Source organism: Toxotes jaculatrix, chromosome 12, assembly GCF_017976425.1.
Source record: "Toxotes jaculatrix isolate fToxJac2 chromosome 12, fToxJac2.pri, whole genome shotgun sequence".
Lineage (NCBI taxonomy): Eukaryota > Metazoa > Chordata > Actinopteri > Toxotidae > Toxotes > Toxotes jaculatrix.
The window spans coordinates 25,879,464-25,895,199 of NC_054405.1; the positions used below are offsets into that span (position 1 = coordinate 25,879,464).

At 44.6% G+C, this 15,736-nt stretch overlaps 2 protein-coding genes across 2 annotated transcripts; both read right to left on the reverse strand.

Moving 5' to 3' along the window:
- Positions 1 to 3,758: 3,758 nt before the first annotated feature.
- Positions 3,759 to 13,272, reverse strand: nipal4 (NIPA like domain containing 4). Its single transcript, XM_041051902.1, has 10 exons — positions 13,029 to 13,272; positions 10,994 to 11,101; positions 9,897 to 10,028; positions 9,620 to 9,676; positions 8,411 to 8,501; positions 8,093 to 8,253; positions 7,314 to 7,481; positions 6,431 to 6,510; positions 6,051 to 6,263; positions 3,759 to 5,878 (listed from the first exon to the last, which is right to left on the reverse strand). The coding sequence occupies exons 1-10, from the start codon at positions 13,066 to 13,068 to the stop codon at positions 5,678 to 5,680; spliced, it is 1,251 nt and encodes a 416-aa protein (XP_040907836.1). The 5' UTR covers positions 13,069 to 13,272; the 3' UTR covers positions 3,759 to 5,677.
- Positions 13,273 to 13,742: 470 nt separating this feature from the next.
- On the reverse strand, positions 13,743 to 15,073 carry ins (preproinsulin). The gene is made up of 3 exons (XM_041052333.1): positions 14,852 to 15,073; positions 14,267 to 14,462; positions 13,743 to 14,145 (listed from the first exon to the last, which is right to left on the reverse strand). The coding sequence occupies exons 1-3, from the start codon at positions 14,957 to 14,959 to the stop codon at positions 13,979 to 13,981; spliced, it is 471 nt and encodes a 156-aa protein (XP_040908267.1). The 5' UTR covers positions 14,960 to 15,073; the 3' UTR covers positions 13,743 to 13,978.
- Between the last annotated feature and the right edge of the window lie 663 nt (positions 15,074 to 15,736).

The window sequence follows — 15,736 nt, forward strand, 5'->3', positions numbered from 1 at the left end:
TTCTAATCACTCAGTACAAAGTGCGTTCAGACAGGAATTTATCAGCTGTGACTTTTCACTGCAGCAGATTCAGTTTGATTCATCTCTGTTGTTTTGGGTTGATGCAGCAGAGTCACAGACGTTTTGAGAATCCGGATGAATAAAACCCATTTTTTCCGTTTCTTCTTCCAGATTTAGGTGAAAGTGACACAGAAGCATCATGGGTAGCGAAGACAGTGAAACGTGTTCCAGAGGATTAGGCACAGTATTAAATTATAAAGATAAAAACACATCGTTTCCAGGTCTGAACATGTTCAGTAAACTCCGGGCTTTTATCCTTTTGTCTCTGAGAGATAAAATAAAGCTCCTGTCACGTCTCTAGAAACAACGTCTCGCTGTCTTTTACGATTTCACACCGCGGGGAAAATGAGAGGTAGCAGGAGGCCGGTTCGGCTCCGGTTATAGCTGCACATCCGCCCATTTAAAAGCCCCGGGGAGGCAGGGGCTGTTTTGGTTTGAGCGGAGCCGTTATTTCCTCAGTGGGCAGAGTGTGACGGAAGCTGCTGGAAACTGACACAGATCCTGGGCTGAGAGGGTGTAATTTGTCTATAAGCCTCCTTAAACGGCCAACTACCGCGCAGATAGAGCCTCTCATAGAATGACATGGGGTGTGTGTGTGTGGGGGGAGGGGGGGGCTGTTTTTTTTTTTTTTTTTTTTTATTGAAAATCCACCTCACGTTAATCAGATTCCTTTAGATCTCGCTCCTGCAGCCCTGGGCTGTTAACTGTGCCGATGGCGGTGAGAAGGTGAAACAGATTCATATTATCACTGCTGATGTTAAACTCATTTATTTTCTTTCTCACTGTGTCATTGATCAGCATTTCATAACTTTCCTTTCTGACTAAACGTTTTCTACGAAAGGTAAAGAATATTATGGAACAGCATCAGATACGGTTATTCTATATGACTGTAAATCTGTGTGTGTGTGTGTGTGTGTGTGTGTGTGTGTGTGTGTGTGTGTGTGTGTGTGTGTGCTGAGTTGATGTGGACTTGCTGATTTCAGGCTGCGGCTCGGAGCCGTGACACCTACTCAGCAGCCCTGAGGACATTTCCAACGTTTACTGTCGACCGGAGGACCATGAAAACCTTCCCGGGGAAGCTGGGACTCCTCCTGAGCCGCCCGCTGAATATTCAGGTCACTGCTCACACTGCTCTGTTGCCTGATGAGGTGAATCCAGGTAAGATTTCTGAATACCAATTAGCACACAGCAGGAGATAAAGACACGCAGGCGAGACGGGGAGAAGCAGAGGAGGATTTCAGGCTCTCAGGTATCGAACGTGTGTGTTTTATGGAGCTGTGTGTTTGTCTAATATTTTATACATGAGGTGTGATTAATGATAATGTTCTTTGGAGGGAGCCCACCCCCTCACACACTGCTGTGACTGCTCAGCGGTCTGATGACTTGTTTCACAGTGACACCCAGTGGACATGTGGAGAACATCACGTCTGTAATCACTGACTTGGTTTAAGTTATTAAACCAACATTAAATCGTCTGACGACCACCGGTACTCTACCTGCTGACTCACCCGGACTGCGACGTCCTGGTTTGAATCAGGTTCAGGATGTGATGCAGATCATAAGACACCTGGTGGATTCATCAGTAAGGTATGAGGACAAAAAAATTACCCCCCCCCCTTTTTTTTTTCTTGTTATAGAAATGAAATGTAATTATTTATAAAGGTGATTATTGATATCATCGTAAGAGTCTGACGTTGTTCAGGTTTCTGTTGGTGTCAGCATCACAGACCGTGTCTCTCTGTGCTGAGCTGTTAAACTGATCAGTATCTGACGTTCTGATCTATTTTAATTAGTTTAATTTTACACAGAGCGACCTCTCATCGCTCACTGCTGGGTTAGGACACACCTTTGTCCTCTGTTGTGCAGCATCAGGTGTGTTTTGGCCTGTGTTGAATGTCACTGCAGGAAAATAAAGAAGTTCTTCACTGAGAACAGAACACGACACTTCTCCACACCTGGAGCTAATCAGCCAATCAGGAGATAGATAGATAGAGGAACAGGTGTGGGTTTAAAGGGCTGAGGTCTGTGACAGAGACACCTGCTGAGACGCGTTCAGCTTTTCTCAGTGACTTTGAGCTCATTGTTTATCACTTAGACTGTAACCTGCAGCGGCGTGTTGTTACTGCTTCACCGCTGACCAGCTGTGTGATCGGCTCAGGCCGCAGAGCTGATGATGTCGCTTAGTTTGCAATTCAAATTCCTCTGCAGCGTCAGTGTGAGGCCTGAGTCTCAGTGAGCGACTGCAGCTTGTTGAGCTTCCTGTGTGACGCTCGCTCGCTCTGTCTGTCTCCTGATGATTCAGCTGTTGGATAATTAGTCCTCAGAGGTTCCCGACAAAACACTTCACTGGCAACAGCCTCGCTCCTGTGTGAGAGTGCGTTGTCCCTCAGGAGAGACAACAGGACCAGAGCAGTGTGAGAGGATGATCACTGGCCAACAAACAGACAGGGGGGAGGGGAGGGGGCTGTATGGAAGAACAAATAACATGAAGAACACAGAACACGTTATTAATCTAATGACCATTACAGCTCTTTCCCCTTTTCTTTTTCCTGTAAAACACTTCGCAGCTGTGAAGAGTTGTATAAATGAAGCATACTGGATTTGTGGAATGAGAATTTTAATGACGGAACGACTGAAAAGAAAGTCTTTAGTAATTTCTCATTTTATAAAAATAGAGATAAAATGCTAAATTGAAAACAAGAAAAAAAATGACTTCAACTTTATTTAAATGATCTGAGTGCACAAAGACATAAGACTTGAAAACAAACTAAAGTTTGATTGTGTTTAAGGACAAAGAATCAGAGAAAAACTAAACAAAAGCTTCTGCCTTTTATTTCATTAATTTAGCTGCCCGTTAGCTGGCCGTTGGCTGGCCGTTGGCTGGCCGTTAGCTTGTCGTTGGCTGGCCGTTGGCTGGCCGTTGGCTGGCCGTTAGCTGGCCGTTAGCTTGCCGTTAGCTGCCCGTTAGCTGCCCGTTAGCTTGTCGTTAGCTGCCCGTTAGCTGCCCGTTAGCTTGCCGTTGGCTGCCCGTTAGCTGGCCGTTAGCTAGCCGTTGGCTGCCCGTTAGCTGGCCATTGGCTGCCCGTTAGCTAGCCGTTAGCTTGCCGTTAGCTGCCCGTTGGCTAGCCGTTAGCTGCCCGTTAGCTGGCATAAATGATTAAAAAGAAGAATCCACTCTCTGATCAGTCGACGCTTCACATTCTGATGGCGTCTGGTCAACAAACACAAACTGAGATTTCAGGCTCAGTCCAGTCCGTTCTCCACCTGAAGTCACAGCAGTCCTGTAGCCTCAGGGCTGATTGAAGGTCTTACAGTCCCGCAAACTGCAGCACAACTTCGACTCTCATCGTCTACATCAACTGTTCCACAAAGAGCCGTGTAGCTGCAGGTGTTTGTTCCAACCAATGAAGAGCACAGTTTGACCAATCAGCTGTCTGAAGACTGAGGTCAGTTGATGAAGTGAGTGCTGCTGCTTGGCTGGAACAAAAACCTGCAGCCACACGGGCCTTTGTGGACAGTTTGGACACCTGTGGTCTGTGTTGAGTAAAAATCTGTACAAACGTGTCAGAGAAAGAACAAGTGTGAGTTCCCTAAATGTCAAACTGACCCTTTAAAAGACATTTTGACCTTCTTTGCTTCAGTCTTCATCAAACAAGCTTCAACACACACATGTAAATTAAAAACCAGAAACACTGCTGTGAGAAACACTGTGATGGGTTTTAATGCAAAGAACGTGTGACATGGTGAATCCAAAAAAACCAAACCAAACATGGGAAGTTCCTTTAAGCCCAGCTGCTGTTAGTGGAGACAGACACACTTTAATTAGTTCCATTAGTTTGTTCCTCTGAGCTTCATGAACTGAGTCTTCAGCAGCAACAATACACACACACACACACACACACTTCAGACACACACTCCTGGTACTCTGCAGCATGAACATATTTCTACACTGTAAAACATGGCACAGGAGTTCAGTGGAATCAACTCAGGATTTCTCACTAATTTAAATAATTTCAGGTTAAATTTAATTAAATTTTAATTTAATTTACTAATAAATATATTTTATTATGTTAGTGTTTCTCTTCAGGGGCCTTAGAGTGAGGTTAAACACCGAGTAATGGACAGTGTGTGTGAGTGTGGGGTCTGGCTGCTTCATGGACTCCAGCCGTCAGCTCAGAGGAAAACAGTTTAAACATGATGGTTTAAAACCAGATGAACACAAACACAGACTGACAGAGGCAGAGATGTCTCACTCTGCTCTCATTTCCTGGCACCACAGCAGAGTCTGGTCTAACCCTAACCCTCTGTTTGAACATCAGGCCTCTGCGGCTCTGTTTTTCAGTCAGGTGACAATGAAATATCTCAACAGTGGCAAAAGTTAAACAAGTAACTAGGAAAAATATCACACTCAGTCAATGATGAAACTCTACAACAGAAAATTAAAAACAGAATCAAGAAAACCAAAGACACAAAGACAAATATCTCCAGTAACCACAGAAATGTTGAACTACTTTATGTCAGAATCAAGAATAAGTATGTAAAGTCTTTAGATCTGTCCTCAGTCCATACAGGTCTTAACATGATCATTAACAAAGTGAATAAAGTGCTTTGAAAACATCTTTTTCAAATGTTAATAAGATTCTTACCAAACTGAACTAAATGTATTTTGGTTTGACTGTTTTCAATTCAGCAGTTTTGACTGTTGATTTTACGTGAGGGAGGTCAGACAGCGTCAGACCCGACTCAGTGACCACGATCACTGTTATCAGCTCCAGTAAAATGTAACCACACTACAGACAGATCCATTCTACCTGCCTGTGTCTCTGCGCTCATGTTACACTACTGTCAGGTCTGAGACCTGACAATGTCCTGCAGGTTATAACTTATTTACAGCTGATCGCAGTTCAGGAAAGGGTCTCAGGTGGCATCTCCAGTTCACAGCTATTGAAAAAAATAAAAATAAAAAGTTCCACAGCATCAGATGTGAATATTCCATGAAATGTTGAGTATTTTTAAAGATGAAAAAAATATCTAAAGAAGATTAACTCATGTTCTGTCGAGTAGGAACAAACAGGCCTGCAGCTGAGACACAGAGAGCAGGGGAAGTACTGCTGGACGGACCAAGACGTTGTTGGTTTGGATCTGCACATGGGAGCCGCTGACAGTAAAACAACACGGGACAACACCAGCCTCACCCTTTGAATAATGAATCAATCAAATCCTCAGTGTTATTAGCTGAGTGAAATTTAAATTTTCATGAGGATGTTACACTGTTGTTATAAAATCTTTAAAATAAAAACAAAGTAAATCTGAACATGTTGTAGAGAAATTTTACAGATGCTTTAATCACATTATTACAGCCACTGACCTCATTTACACCTGTGTCTCTTTGTGGTCATTTCGCATCTCATTTGTTGTGGTTTAAATTTTGCACAGTGTGTTCAGGTAAATGTTTTTTGTGTGAAAGTTCATGGATCTCAGTATTTCACTGAAATGCTTTGGACCAGAGGCCTGGGACTCACGGAGACAGTCAGAGTGAGGACAACGGTGCTGATCAGTCTGAAATACAAAGTCCAGACGGGAGACACAAACCTGTGTCTCCATCCTTCTGTCTCCTTCAGCTGATGATGAAGACTCTTGGTCCTTCCTCTCTCATAGGGGGAAGACTCTCTATCACCATGTTGTCCATCAGTCCATATTTATCCTCTTTTTTATTCCTCCATTTTCCGTCTCCTCTTCCACTGGGTGACATCTCATCTGCAAGCCCCTCCGTCTCCACTGGCTGAGACAGCTGATTGGTCAGCTGCTTCACTGTTATCTGCATTAAGAGACATCAGAGAATTTATTTGTATTTCTTCTTGAACCTTAAGTTGCAGGTGAGATCAGGTTCAGTTCAGCAACAGTCACATTAACTGTTTTGTTAGCATTAATCTTAAAGTACAGCTAAGGCCAAAACTAAAACTGGTTCACTCCTCCTTCTCTACACTAACCTGCAGCTCTTTGAAGAGGTGGAGCATGGCCACACCCACCACGATAACCATGAAGGCTCCCAGCGCCGTGACCACATCCACGGCCGCCATGCTCCTCCACTCCTGGAAGAGGATGATGGAGGTAGACAGAACCACAGAGGTGAAGAGGACGTAGTAGATGGGGTAGACCAGCAGGGTGTTGAAGGTGTCCAGAGACTTGTTCAGGTAGTTCACCTGCAGGTGGATGCACAGGCAGGTAACAGATGATACAAAGCCCATAATATTTCAGGATACAGCAGCACTTATGTATGAAACAAATATCACACCATCTTGGTCTCCTTGTAATGTAATACAATCTATATACAATAATCAATCTATATATATAAGACATTACAGCTTACCTGTGTTACTATGGAGACAATGAGAGTGAGAAGCAGGATCCAGGTGAGAGGATCAGCAAGGACTGAAACGTCATAAAACACTAAACAGAGGGAGGAAAACACAGAGAGGTTAATGAGCTCAGTGTTTCCACGGGTGGATTTACATGTGGTGGGTGGAGCAGCAGTTTGCAGGGAGAGAGTGTAACCCAGGTTATTTTCCATAGATACAATTTACTGATGTTCCCTAAACGCCTCACATGCAGGCGATCGGCAGGAGGCTGCAGACAGAGGAGCCTGCGGTCCACACACCTCAGACAGGTGTTCTACCTGAATCCAGTGAGCTGACCAGGTAGAGCCTATGTATCTATGCCTCACCTGTCACATCAGTCATACAGCAAAATCATTTCAGAGCATCTGACATCCTGCTCCTGTGTTTTATCACTGCAGATGGAATATTTTTGGGTTGTAGATGGTTTGTTGGACAAAAACCTTCTGTAGACGTCACATCATGTTCTTCAAACATTTTCTCATTTCTTTGTTTTAAAGACCAAAGATTATCGATTAATCAATAATGAATGTAATGGGAAGCTGAAGTGACTCTGGGTAAGCCTCGTGGAAAAAAGATGAAGATATGAAACTGCTCTTGCATGAGGCTCATTGTGCAGTTTTGTTGTCAGCCTCCATGTTTATACTCTGTTAGCTGTTGGTTGTGTGGGCGGGGGGACGCCAACGGTCAGCAGCAGCAAAAAGACAATGCAAAAGAAGAAGCAGAAATCAGAGAATCAGCTGTTCTTCAACACTCCACTCAGCACTTCTCTATTTGTGGCAAATAATATTTTTGTGTGTGTGTAATGTGTGAATTCAAAGTGAGTGTAAAAGCATGTGGACGTGTTTTGTCTCTCACCAGTGTTGATGGCGATGGCGAGGCCCTTCACAGAGGAGACGGTGAAGGCTCCGAGCAGCGAGCAGATGCTGATGTAGATGAGGATGTTGGATCGACCAAAGCGAGGAGAGAAATACAACACGAGCACCGCACACAACAGCAAGACTGCTGCCGCATACACCAGAAAACCTGACGCACACACAGACACACAACACACAGACACACACAGTTAATACTGAAAACAAAAAAAAAAAAACAACTTAACTGAACCAACTTTAACTACACAAAACAGCCGGGAGCTTTCTGAGGACAGGTGATCGAGTTTCTTTGTCTTTGTTTGACTGTCGTGTTTTAGGCAAAGAGCCAGGTTCACGTTTCAGCTGCACACTGTGAGCATGCTACAGATTAATCAGGTTTCTCTTAAAGGAACATTCAGAAAAATGCATCGATTCACGTTTTGGCAGAGTCAGACGTTCATGTTGACATCACTCACACCAGAAGTTTAGCTTAGCTTAGCACAAAGACTGGAAACAGGGGGAAACTGCTAGCCTGGTTCTGTCCAAAGGTTACAAAACCCAGCAGATTTAAATAAATAAATCAGCCACCCATCCTGACTGAAGCCGGACAAAGTGAATATGTTCTGTTTTCTTCTCGGTAAAAATCCTGGATGCTCAGATCTGACAGACCTGCACTGAACCAGAGGACGGTCCATGCATGTTTGGCTGCTTTACACCTGGAGGCAAAAGATTTAAGTTTAATACATTTTCCTCTGTGAGAGTCAGACCCCACCCCCTCCTCACCAGGCTCCAGCAGCTTGTGGGTCATGTCCTGTAGTGATGTCACTTCCTGTTCTTCTGGGGCATGGATGACCAGCAGGATGCTTCCCAGCACACACAGCAGACAGCCGAGCTTCCCCACCACGTTCAACACCTCCCCCAGCAGGTAGGAGGACAGAAGTGCACTGAAACACACACACACACACACACACACACACACACACACACAGCGTGTTATTTGTTCTCTGTGTGACCTTTAGCTGTTTTTGTATTTACCTTTAATACTTTCATGCTGATAACATTCAGATCAACTGAAACTTGGAGTGTGAGAGGTACGGCTACCTGATGAGGACACTCAGAGCGCCCAGCGGAGTCACCAGCGTTGCCGGAGCGAACATGTAGGCGACAAAGTTGCAGGCCTCTCCTGCTCCCACTGCAGAGACACACACATGAAAACTTCATTCAGAACAACGTTACAAGACAAACCGTTTCACTTCTGATGTTAGAACTGATGTTTGTTTTCTGTCCTCCCGAGTCAGAGGAGAAGATGGGCAGCAGTTTCATCTCAGTGAGTCCAGTGAAGGGCTGAACGACTTTAGGAAAACAGCTGAGATTTTTCTGGCATTTATTGCAATTTTAATTTGATTCACGATTAGTTTTGTTAAAAAAAAGTTAAAAAAGAAAAACAATTAAAAATGTTAAGTAATGATAAGAAAAGCAAACTTCAACCATTCCGTGTTCGGTGACCGTGTGAACAGTCAGCGTGTCCTCGGCAGTGCAGTGTGTTATGGCGGCCGTTATCTCCCGGTGTGTTCGGCTGCTCTTATCATCCGGAGTGACGCTGGTAAAACATGCTGGAATTGTCTGTTCGCTTCTTCGGGCCTGAGCATCAGTTTCACACTTTTCAGCGGAACTTTTCCGTCACGCAAACACCTGTGCTGATTTTTCAGGTGTCGGTATAAACTGTTGTGTTTCCGCTGGATGTTGCAGCTTCAGCGCGACAGGTTTTGCACAGTACCTGTTTCTGCTGCACGTCTGCGGCCTCAGAGCCGAAATGCTCCCAAATGAGCGACGCTGTTTTTCTTGGAGATTAAATCCTGTAACTCCGCTTCTGCTCCAGCTGAAGCCGTTTCACTAATGAAGCAGCAGGTGGAGCAGGTTACACTGATTGCGTTAGCCTGATGAGCTCGGCAGGTAGGGAGACGGCAGGTATGTGTAGGATAGAGGACGCAGCAGATCCTGGGTCAGTCAGGAGCGCTGCAGAAACACCGCAGCTTTGCAGATCACATGATCGCGTTGACTGAAATCTCAGTTTCTATCAAAAAACGATAAATCGTTCAGCCCGAGTCCAGGACAGAGACAGGTCCGGGATGTCAAAGACCCGGAGCAGACTCTGGTGTTCTGGCTCGGACCAAGCGAACTGTGAAACTGGTTAACTACGGACAAATCAAGCTCAGAGTCCGACAGTAAGAAATGCAGGTCTGTTCATCATCAGCCACTTTGGACCAGACTGAACTATGACAGCAACTATTAGATGAAACTAAATCTTACTGGTTAACAGGCCTCCCCACCACAGCCAGTCCTTCAGGTAGCCATGACCTCCATCACCTACACACACACACACACACAGTCATATTTTACATACAAAAGCAACATCACGCTCCTGTATTATTTTATTAAGGGACGATAAAATAATAATAATGATATTAATTATGTCTTGATCATGAGCTTTGATATCTGGGGTTATCAGAGGTCACAGAATCTGTCAGTGAATATTCAGGCAGAGCTGAGGCCTCTGTCCACCTCTCCCAAAAACATCTCAGCTCACCTGCTCTGGTGTGACCAGTGCTGGCCAATCGGAGCAGAGCTTTCTTCTTGAGAATGACGCTCCCTCCAATCAGGAAGGCGGACAGCACGGCCAGAGTCAGGCCCAGCCACAGGTTGTAGGTACCGTTTACATCTGCAGACAAAGAGTCAGCTGAGTGTGTGTTTCTGAGGGTGTGTCCCTGCAGCCTGTGTGTTCAACCACTTTATCAGACCAAAGAAATCACAGAGTTTTCACGACAACAAGTCATTTACCAGTCACACTGTGTTGATTAGTCACTGAGCCACAGAATCACTGTGTATAAAAAATCTTCAGTTCCTCATTGTTTCATTTAAAATTCAATCTGCTGGAGAACAGACAGCAAAACAATGAGCCACTATTCCTCTTCTTTCTGCCTGCGCCGTGTGAGTTGAGGAAGTGTGGAGACTCTTTCCTCTTGTTAACAAAGGATTTTATTTTCCTCTGTGGCAGTGAGAGCTGGTTGTCTCACACTCTGTGTGAAGAGAGAGAGGGAAGTGTTGCAGATGAGCTGCTGCAGTGAACCCGCTACCCCCCCCCCCCCCCCCCCCACGAGTACCTGGAACCAGCATCACCTGCTGGAAATTTAGTTTCAGGAACTCGTCCCCAAAGCGAGCGAGCGAAGAGCAGTGGAAACAAAAGCAGAACCAGAGACAATGGACACTCGTTAAGTTCCTGTAGTGGAAAAGGACAGTGTCCCCAGTGCTGACCCCCGTATGGAAATATGATTCTGATATCAGCGTAAATATCAGCTGATAAATAATAAGAAATGTCAGGTGAGTTGAAGAACAGTGTTCATTTTCAGTTACTGTTTGACAGTTATTCCATATTTTATTTTAAAACTCTAAACTGATTTAAATTATATGATGAATAAAAAAATGTTTTGCAGTGACATAAATGATAATAATAAAAAATACAAAATAATTCATTATGAATAAACACTGTAAACATCACATCGCAGCCTCATTAATAAACAAAGAGGCAGATTTTAATAAGACCCTTAAAAATCCATAAACAAGGATGTTTACAAACAAGCAAAGAGCAGTAAACATCAGTGTGTGTGTGAGTGTGTGAAGGTTTACCTGTTGTGTGACTGCTGTTGTTCAGCAGGTGTGTGTGGGCCAGTGTTTGATCTCCAGTGACCAAACACACTGCAGACTGGGAGCCACACCACAGCCTCACCACAGACCCTGCAGAGACAGATCACAGCCAGTCAGCTTTGGTTTCCTGGGACTGTTTAAACCATTCAGACCCACAGTCCAGCTCTAAACAGGAACCATATAAATACACTTAAGTCTTTAACGTTGGCATCAAACATCTGCTCGTATAAATTATCTTCATGATTCATTTTTAATCAAACTGTTTCTGATTTGAACAAAAACTCGTTTAGACTTTTATCCTTTAGCTCCTGCTCTCACACACCTTCGGTTTCTCTGTGCTTTTCAGTTTCTCAGAGACCTTTGACCAACATGATGACACACACATCAGCAAATGACACACAGTTTTAGTTCCACACATCACGCTCAGTTTATTCGGTCCTGTTGGCAGAACATTAGCTCGTGTTTGTAGAGCACACGTTCAGGTAGCTCCCGTTCAGCCACTGCTCAGTTCGGAGTTTCAGGCTTTTAGTTCTGTGGATCGTGGAACTGCTCTGACAGACGACCACACCCGGCTGACCGTCCAGTGGTCGGGTCGTTGACTGTTTGGTCATTGATCATTGATTAATCAGGTGTCATGGCCTCCATCAGTCTGCACATCAAACAACAACTGATCAGGCAGAAATTTGGCTGGATTCTAAAATGAATAAAATCTGGTTTCATTCATCCAGAGTCTGGTTTCATTTCAGAAAATACTATTGAACGAAAATATTATTACTATAACTATATAAACCACCAAATTTTACTATCAGTATCATCCTCAAAAGTCCAGTATCAGTCAGGCTAGGCTTCTTCTTCTTCTTCTTCTTCTTCTGTCTTGTTAATCATGTTGTGTTTGACACATCAGATTTAAAAACCAATCCAACGCCCAGGTTTGGAACCACTGACATGAAAAGTCAAACAGTGAATTCTTATTCCAGAAATCACTGTTTCCTGAAAGTCACAACCTCCGACAGAACTACGACCACGGGACAGAAAATAAGACAAGTGTCCTGAGCGTTGGGCAACAGAGACACAGACGAAGCTCAGAAACCGTCATCGATTTAAAACATTAGCAGAGTTTCCTGAGTGTTTGCTGAGTTCTGTTCTCTATGAACCAGCTGAACATTTGATCTGTGTGAAGGCTGCAGGATTGTGTAACACTGGTTTGACTGCTGCTGCTGATTAGAGTAACAAGAGGAGAGAGAGCCAGAATAACCAGGCAGAGCAGTTCAGTGTTTACTCTGTCAACACGGAGCCTCAGTAATCACAGGCTGCCACGAGAAGCAGAAACTAAATATGTTTCTCTTTTACATCAAGCTTAAATATGTCCAAAACCAAAACTATTAGAAAGAGAAAAGGTCAGAGGTCACGCCACCCTCACAAGAGACTGGGAAAAACGTTTCTTTGATTATGTTTTAAATCTTTTTATCTGTTATAACTTAAATTTCCTGATTATAACAGAAGCCATGGATGTACAGACACCCATCACAGAATCACTGTGACACTGGAGGATTCTCAGGCAGGTTCTGAGCAGACACACACTGTTCACACTGATCCTCCCAGTACTCAGACTCACACTGTGTAAAATCACCAGTTAAAGTCCTGCATTTAAAACTGTACTTGAGTGAAAGTATCATCATAAATTAGAGAATCTAAAGTTTTCATCTTTATGTGTAAATGTTGAAAAATGACTGACATTATTTACATTAACACATTTTGTGGCTAGTTACTGATTTTCTTTACTTTTTCCTATTTATAAACAAACACTGTGAATATGAGACGCTGAATCTATAAAGTTTCATCATGTTGTTGTTGTGCAGCTGCCTGATGAACGTGGAATGAAAAACTGTGTGGATCTGAGTGAATGTAGTTTCTCTCTCTCTCTCTCTCTGCAGAAGCTCTTTCTCCATGTTAGCGTCGTGTCTCCTCGAGGAGAAAACACCTGACGGAGACAGGGACAGGTGAGCCGTGTCCTTACCGTTCCTGCACGTCTCATTATTCAGGTGAACAGCTCGCATTGTGTCGCTGTGTCGAGGCGACGCCGGGAGGCTCCGAGTCTCCAAAAGTAAATTCCCACGAAACGTCGAAACTTTATCCAGGTACCTGAGGAAACACGAGGAAACACGAGGAAACAAACAGCGGGTCCGGTCTCACTAACGGAGCTCGTGCACTGATGCGACGCTCTCTCCTCTCACAGGTGTGTTTCACCTCTGAACACAGCGGAGCGCGACCCGAGGTAAACAAAGAGACACCTGATCCCGCCCCGCCCCGCCGGTGTCACACAGGTGAGTCACCTTCCCCGCCCAGAGACACGAACACAGGAAGCGGAAATAAATAGCGGAAACTCTTTTTAGGATAAAAAAAAAAAAAAAAAAAAAAGGCTGCGAATACACAGACTTCAACTGGCTGAGTAAATCCTCAACTCCCGAACATCTTCAAAGCTTAAACACACGATGAGAATCCTGGGTTTGACTGAAATGTCCATCACAGAACCAGAGACATTTTAATACGATCAATATAATCAATCAAACAGATTTCATCTTCAGTTTAACTTTGTTTTTACTCCACGGACACCTGGTCTCTGTTCCATGAGTAAAATCTCTCTGGGTCTTAACTGGAGATAAAAAAATGAAGGACGTTAAATATAGTTAGTGAATAATGTATCGTCCTCATTTTGACTTTAGTCAATTAACTGAATAAAGAAAGTAATAAAAAGTCGCCACATCAATGAACAAACATTTCTCAATTCATAAAACTTTATTTTCTAGGAAAAATAATTTCATCCATTTCTCAGCGCTTCATTTGACAGCAGGTGGTTTTTCAGAGAGAGGACAGCACCGCCACTCTTCTGAGACAAGGGCGGGGGTGTGGGTGGGGGTGTGGGTGGTTCAGGCTAAGTTGGCTAAAGGAAGCCAGGCCGAGCGCTGCTCAGTTGCAGTAGTTCTGCAGGTCGAAGATGTTGCAGGGCTTGTGGCAGCACTGCTCCACGATGCCTCGCTTCACCATCATCTCCATCTGATCCTTGAAGGCGAACTCGGCCACTTCGTTCTCGCCGCCTGCTGCAGGAGCTCCACCCACCTTCGGAGGGAGGAAACCTGAGGGGGACAGACGTGCATATTTTAATGTTTCTTATTGTCTAATAGAAGAAATATTTCTGCCTTTACTGATGAGCCTGATCTGCCTTTAAACGTGTAGGTTTTCAGTTGGTGGTCTCACCCAGCAGAGGGTCAACGTCTCTCTTGGGGTTGTAGAAGAAGCCTCTGTCCCCGCAGACCAGGTAGAGGGCGTCGACCAGGTGAGAACCGCAAAGGTGCTGCGGGGGCGCGACGGCCTGGGAGCCTGGCCACGATACGATCAGTAAGACCAGCAGAGAGACAGACTGGAGCCACAGCGCCGCCATGTTGGACGAGACCTGGACACACACATTTATCTTTACAAAACTACAGCCTGGATTTTTTATATAATCCAGTGACAATACATCAGCTGATAAAACACAGACAAACATTTTGAGGTTTTAAACTGATTTTCTTTTTTAGAAGGAACAGTGACCAGAACAGGAAGAAACTCCTGAGTCATCAGAAAAAGTCACCTGAGTCAGAAGAAGAGGAGGAGGAGGAGGAGGAGGAGGAGGAGGAGGTGTACTGAAGTATAGTTACAGTGGAGGAAACGGATGAGACCAGCTCACCTGTGGAGCTGATGGAGGCAGAAGAAGGTGTAGATGGAAGTGTAGATGTAGAAGAAATGGTGGAAGAAGAAGACAGGTGGAGGAAGAGGAGGTGATGGAGGAGGAAAGTATCTCACCTGTAGAGCTGGAGGAGGAGGACGAGGAGAGTCTGTGATGAGGAGGAGCTGTAGCAGAGCAGCTGAGAGCAGGTTGGTGTGAGGCAGAACAGAGGGTCTCCACCCCATTTATACTCCCTCACCTCCACCTGGACACGCCCACTGCTCTGTGTGTGTGTCTGCTTGTATTACTTACGGGGACGTTAATCAGAAGTGTGTGTGTGTGTGTGTGTGTGTGTGTGTGTGTGTGGACAAACACACGACCTGCCAGTCAGCACATATTAAGCGACACCGTTTAGTTCTGATTGACTGGTTACAACACTTAGTAAAACAAACAGAGCTAATGAGCCGACATGATCTGATCACCTCTTACCGATCATCAATCAGCGTCGTGCTCGTCCGCTGAGCTCAGCAGCTCGAGGCGAAGAGACTCGCGCTGTCAAATACAAGCGCGCGATTACTCGTGTAAAGAACACGTGCCACGTACTGACCTCAGATCGGTGCAGAGTATTTTTATAACTACGTATAAAATGACGGTGTAAAAAATATTTCCCACTTGGTGCAAAGATTCGCAGACATGTCAGCAATCTGTCAGCAGAACGGCTGTAAATGCACCGCTCCCGCCAGTTATCTGAACATAGCATCTAATAATAATAATAATACAGCGCTAATTTAACGGGAGCTGTTGGTTTGTATCTGGTTTCACTGGGTAAGAAACTACAACAAACAAACAGTTGAACCGGAGGCCTGACTTGGCACCGTGTCGTAGTGATGCTGACAGAGCTCTCGTTGCAGCTTGTTTGTCACAGAGAGAGGAAACCCAACAAACCGTGACACAGCGTCACCATGAACAACTGTTCGTGACGAAGGACGACGCGAAAACTCAAGTGTTTCTGAGAAGCCGAA